This window comes from Lactuca serriola, chromosome 9, assembly GCF_051521515.1.
Source record: "Lactuca serriola cultivar US96UC23 chromosome 9, Lser_US96UC23_V15, whole genome shotgun sequence".
Lineage (NCBI taxonomy): Eukaryota > Viridiplantae > Streptophyta > Magnoliopsida > Asterales > Asteraceae > Lactuca > Lactuca serriola.
In genome coordinates, this window is record NC_136416.1 from 193,572,737 (window position 1) to 193,579,045 (window position 6,309).

Here is a 6,309-nt window from a genome sequence, read left to right on the forward strand (position 1 = left end):
GATACAGATTTGTTTCACGTAGGCCTCGCCTATCACAGGGCCTCACCCACTAACATATAATAGCACATAAACATCTCACATAAGCTAAACACATACTAACGGATCTTGTCCTAAGGCCTCACCTATCTCTGGGCCCCACCCCTGACCTGCTACTGATGAGTCACGGAACCCCGTCCATGCTCCTACTGGTAGTGAGATACGGGCCCAGCCCACACTCACTCCTTTCCTGACTTGGGCCTCGCCCCTGCTCTGCTGCTACTGAGATGTGGAACACCATCCACACTCTACTATTGGTGAGATACGGGACCTCGCCCACACTCACCTCCCTACCAGGCACATACAAGTATCACACAGACAACAAGTATAAACTATCACATAAACCATTCCTTGGGCACCCGCCCTCTATCATTGGACCTCGTCCCGAATATCATACTAGCATACTGGGCCTACGGCTAACCCCTGGGTCTTCTACTCATAACTATATGGGCCGGCATTGTGGTCGTAGACCCATTCATACAAAGGGAAACTCAACCCTACTCGCCGAGTCCACTTACTGACTCGCCAAGTTGTTATGCTCAAAGTCCTTCCAATCGCGATTCGACTCGCCGAGTCAGCCCCTGACTCGCCGAGTCTACATATTCCCGAATCCTATCTTGACCAACTCACTGAGTCCTTGCTCGACTCGCTGACTCGAGTCTTAACTCGAAGGGTTTGGGGACTACGCGACCTAACTCGCCGAGTCTAAGAACAGACTCGCCGAGCACATGGCAATCTTCATCCAACTCGCCGAGTTCATGCCTATCTTCATCCGACTCGACGAGCTGTTCATCCCACTCGTCGAGTTCCTCCTCATCTTCAAGCTACTCGCCGAGTCCACTCGAAGGACTCGCCGAGTCCATTCAGATCTACATACATGCAGAGGACTTTCGAGTCATGCATGGACTCCAAACTGTAGATCTACCCTTCCCAAGCCTATCCCTCACGTAAAGTTGCAAACTTTACGTGTAGAGAGGGAGATCTAGGCAAAAAGCACCATAAACTAGGGTTTAAGGCCAAGGGGCTTCAAAATCGACTCAAGGGCTGATACTTTATGCTTCCCCAGCTCATAACACACTTGGATCTGAAGTAGCAACTCCAGATCCGGCTCCTAACTCAACATAATATCATTATGGCTAAAGAGCCCCAACAACCACACATAAATCTAGATGCAAAAAGGGTCCAGGAACTAGTTTATACCTCCAAAAGCTCAAAAATGTCTTCCCAATCCCGGATCTACATCCCCCTTCTTGCACTCTCAAGATTCTTCTTCTTCCTCCAAGCTAAATGCACTCTTGAAGGCAATAAATGGTTCAAATAGAGGATATGGCGGCTAGGGTTTGATATCTAGGGCTTAAGAGGCAGTAAGGAGCCCTAGGAAGAAGATTAAGACGTTTATATAGGCTCCAAGTCCCGAATTTAGGGTTTTCCACGCACAGACCAGACTCGCCGAGTCCACTTGGCCGACTCGCCGAGTCGGTCACTTACTCCTCGACTCGGATCCCGCTCGGACTCGCCGAGTCCCTCCTTGGACTCGCCGAGTCGACCCCTAAACTTAGGGTTTTCTTTCCTTTCTTGGCCTTCAAAACTTTGGGTGTTACATAAATTGTGTTTTTTGATGTAAACTCACTTGAGAGCTTTTTTATCCTTTTTGGTAATTTAATTGTTTACAATGTTGTATTTAGGTGAGCATGACCTTCAAACAAATAAGCTTTTGCTTCGTATGCACTCACTTGGTATAAGGAAAGAAATAAGGAGACGAGCTTCAAATGAATTCAGATGTTATTGAGATACTTACAAGGCATTTTACTTTTTTTGAGTCTGTTTCATTTTTTGTATTAAAATTGTATTATATGTTTTTGCTATGTAATTCACATCCAACCCGTACAAAGCATGGACACCTACACTAGTAATAGATTAAGATTGATGGCTACTAATTATGCACTATATTGGTATGTCTTTCAAGCAATTGCATTTAAATGTCACACTTTTATAAATTTATAGGTTTGTTTTGCTCAACGGCTATTCAATTATTGGACAATTGTTAATCTTTAAAAATCTACACATGAATCAATAATAAAAGGGAAAATGACTTGCGAGGATAATTAGCTTTTCGTCTTATTCACGTTTAGGCAACTTCATTTTTTTTTGTACATATTTGACGATTTAACTTGTTAAATTGTCAAATATGTACAGAAAAAGAAAGTTGTCTAAACATGTACAATTTTTATTTACAAATTTCTTAAGACTTGTTATAATTGCTACAATATTTTTATAATATTTCTTTCCTATAGGTTTTTCTAATACAATGCTTTAAACTTTGCTTATAATTTTTTTAAAACTTTTTGTTTTTATACTTTCATATAATTTTAATACAAGTGCTTTTAAACCAAAATATTTTATAAATGTTTTAAATTTTTATTACAAGTTTGGAACTTTTTTTTTTACATTTTCATGCAATTTTTTATAAAGTTCATATAATATTTCTAAACTTTCTTTTACAAATTTTTTAAAGTGTTTTACAGATTTTGTATGACAATTTAATATTTTTCTATAACATTTTAAAATGTTTTCGTTAAATACTAGTTTAAAACGTTGTATTAAAAAAATTAAAAATTTATAAACTTTTAATTAAAAAGTATTAAAAAGTTGAAATAATTTTAAAATATTTACATTATAATGATTTTTTTGTTCTTTTATTTGCTAAGTAATATTTTTCTTTTGATTTTTTTAAAGACCCTCTATACCCATTGTTACATATTTAATTTTATTTTTAGATACTATTTACTTTAAAATATTATATATAATTAAAAGTAAAAGAAGAGAATTATAAAAGGCTATATAAACTATTTTACAAAAAAAACCATATTTTTAAGCAAAAAGTAAAGTTTAGAATTGATCAATATTTAATTAATAATTAGAAAAGTATGAATATTTTAAAAATAAAGTTTGAAAAAAATAATACAAACAAATATGAAAAATAAATCGCTATTAGAAATGGGGAAAATGACTTATTAGAGTAATTAACTTTTCGTTTGTTCACATTTAAGCAATTTTTTTTGTATATATTTAACAAATTAACTTGTTAATGTATTCACATACTACCATTGTCACCTATAGCCGGTGACAATGGTAATATATGAGCACATATAACAAGTTAAATTGTTAAATGTATACAAAAATAAATAAGTTGCCTAAATATAAAATTGTCAAATGTATACAAAAATAAATAAGTTCCCTACAGTTTAAGTTCCCTAAAAAGACTATTTTGCCATTGATTTTTTAATTTATTTAGATAGAATGGGGTAAGTAAGGTAAGGTAATATGAGGTGGAAGTAAGGTTGGAAGTGTGTTTATTTAAATAAATTAAAAAATCAAGGGCAAAATAGTCTTTTTTAGGTAAGATAGGGACCAAACTCGCAACAAAAATAAACTGTAACGACTTTACAAATTAAAAAAATAAGTTAGAGACGAAACATACAAATTATTCCAAACCATAGGCACTATTCATATATTTACTAAAAAAAAGTTATGCCCGATGATCGTTTTTGTCTATATTCTTTACATGAAAATATATAGTCAGCATCTCCAACTCACTCTCATTCTCCATTTTCTCTCCCATTTATTCCCCCATTCTTCTCCAATCCACCTCTATTTGTTCCCACGTTTTGGGGGATATGAATAGTATTACACCAAATATGGTGTTATACTATTCATTTCTCCAAAAATAGAGATGAAATTTGCGTTGTCGGTTTTAGTTATTCTGTTTATATATTTATACATTTTTAGTTCATTTTTACTTACTAATTATAATTTAAATATAATATTCAATACTTATAATATTTTGTTATATATTAAATTATATTAATTAATTATAAATATAAAGTTTGTTTTTTGTTCATCAAATTCATGTAAAATTTAAATACATATTGAAATTTTAAAAAACGATAACATATTTTACAAAAACTTATAATTAAAAGTGAGTATGTCTAATATTTATATAAATATATGTATAATTATTTATTTAAAAGTGTGTATGTGTAATATTTTTTATAAATGCATGTATAATATTTATTTATAAGTTTATTATAAATATAGTCTTTTGTATTTAATATTAATGTAATGAAAAAAATATAAATTATATATTTGTTAAAACTAAATTAGTAGAGGAGTGTGTTTGATAATTTTTGTAAGTTGGAATAATAGAATATATTTTTTGAAGGTAAAAATGAAATAGGGTTGGAAATGAAACACTATTTTTCCTATTTTTTACTCATTTTTTAGAGAAAAAAATGAAAGTATAGGTTGAAAATGGTCTTAGTGGTTTCCCAAACTTGAAGGGATCTATGAATACCAATTTATGTTTTGAAAACCGGACCGGACCGGCCGGTTCGACCGGGAACCGGTCCCGAATCCGGTTCTTAAATGCCAAAAAACCGGTATTCATGTGAACCGGTGAAAACCGGTCCGGTTGAACCGGTCAAAACCGGAAATTTTAAATTTTTTTTTTCATTTTTGTATTTTTTTATATAATTAAATATAATCATGACATCTTTCGGTTTTTGAGACCGGTCCAACCGGTCCAACCACCTAAACCATCGAACCGATAAGACGACCGATTCGGTCTCCGGTTGGTTTTCAAAACCTTGATAACAATAGCCAAATCTTCATCTTTTCCCAAGCAAGAGACACGGCGGCGCATAAAATCACGAAAAACATTTATTTTTCCTATAATAATCATTTCAAGTATCAATAGTTCAATACAAATTATTACAATACACACTGTGCTTATGCTTTTTAGAAATATAATGGCAATTTGGTAATTCTTGTGTGACGGTTTGTCTTTCTGCATTATATAACTTGGGTTCATACGTACCTTTCCGCCTCTAGCTTTCTCTATCTATCACAGTCTCACTTATTGTAGCTATTAACAATGGCGGAAATTGCAGGCATCCATAAACAGCAAATGAAGAGGAAACGAAGCAATGAAGTCGTGAAAGAGAAGTGGGCGAAGCATTACTCGTCGAATCACCAGATATTGTTGGTTGGTGAAGGAGATTTCTCGTTTTCTGTGAGTCTAGCTATGGCTTTTGGCTCCGCTTCCAATATTGTAGCTTCTTCCATCGACACTTATGGTAAATCATCCTTGCTACATTAAATCACCATTTCTGAACTGTTATCATGTCTAAGGTTTCCATGATCAAGTGTTTTTCTGGTAGAATTGACACGAAAAAAAGAGTTAAATTACTCAGAATCTTTTGAGTATTTTCTTAAGAATATTTGAATAATAGTATCATTTTTTAAATGCAAAAAGATGGAGATCTTATTTGGTCTTGTGATTTGGGATAATTTCATTTTACTAGATTATCTTATCAAGAATTACAAGAATGCAAAAGCAAACTTGGATATCTTGCGTAAATTTGGAGCCCAACTGTTGCATGTAGTTAATGCAGTCAAAATGAAGAATCATACTGACCTTCGAAAGCAGAAGTCTGATCGCATTGTATATAATTTCCCACATTCTGGTGATCGAGGGAAAGAAAGTGATGAAGATATCATTGTGTAAGATTCTTTTCTTGTTTAATTAACCATTTAAAAGAAACATCTAACTTATTTATATACCCTTTGTACGTACTCCTTTCTTTTGTTTTCATTTCCCATTTGGTGTTGCTTGTTTGTAGAAACCACCAAAATTTGGTTCAAAGTTTCTTGTGGAATGCGAGGGCGTTGTTGCGTCCAAAAGGTGAAATACATGTAACCCACAAGACCACACACCCATACAGTTCTTGGAATATTGAAGAAGTGGCAAGTGAATGTGGTTTAACATTGGTTGAATGTGTCAAGTTCAAGATTGAAGATTATCCTACTTACAACAACAAAAGAGGGAGATAGGAGGAATCCTGACCTATCCTTTCCTCTAGGGAAATGCAGTGCTTTCAAGTTCATGGTTTCTTCAAATGCCAAGAAATCACCTCCAGAATTTCCATATCAAAAACGACTGAAAAAAACACTTGCAGAAATGAATCCTATTGCGGAGTATTTGATTGATGCCGGTGGGTTAACTTATTTGACTGAATGTTTAATTCCTGATCTGTCTGATTTGCAAGATGATTCGGAGACATCTTCATCGGATGTGGGTACGAGTCAGCCTCCACATATTTAGAGGGGGATCTTGTAAAACTGGTTTTTGTCTTTTTGCTGAAACTTTTGTGGTTTTCTTAATCAGGCCAGGTGTGGCTGTGTCCCTTTTTTTAATTGTTGAATGTTACAAAC

At 34.0% G+C, this 6,309-nt stretch overlaps 1 protein-coding gene across 1 annotated transcript; it reads left to right on the forward strand.

The window, feature by feature from the left end:
- The first annotated feature begins 5,029 nt into the window (after positions 1-5,029).
- On the forward strand, positions 5,030-6,309 carry LOC145074878 (heavy metal-associated isoprenylated plant protein 41-like). The gene is made up of 3 exons (XM_079021208.1): positions 5,030-5,171; positions 5,400-5,598; positions 5,718-6,309. The coding sequence occupies exons 1-3, from the start codon at positions 5,120-5,122 to the stop codon at positions 5,926-5,928; spliced, it is 462 nt and encodes a 153-aa protein (XP_078877334.1). The 5' UTR covers positions 5,030-5,119; the 3' UTR covers positions 5,929-6,309.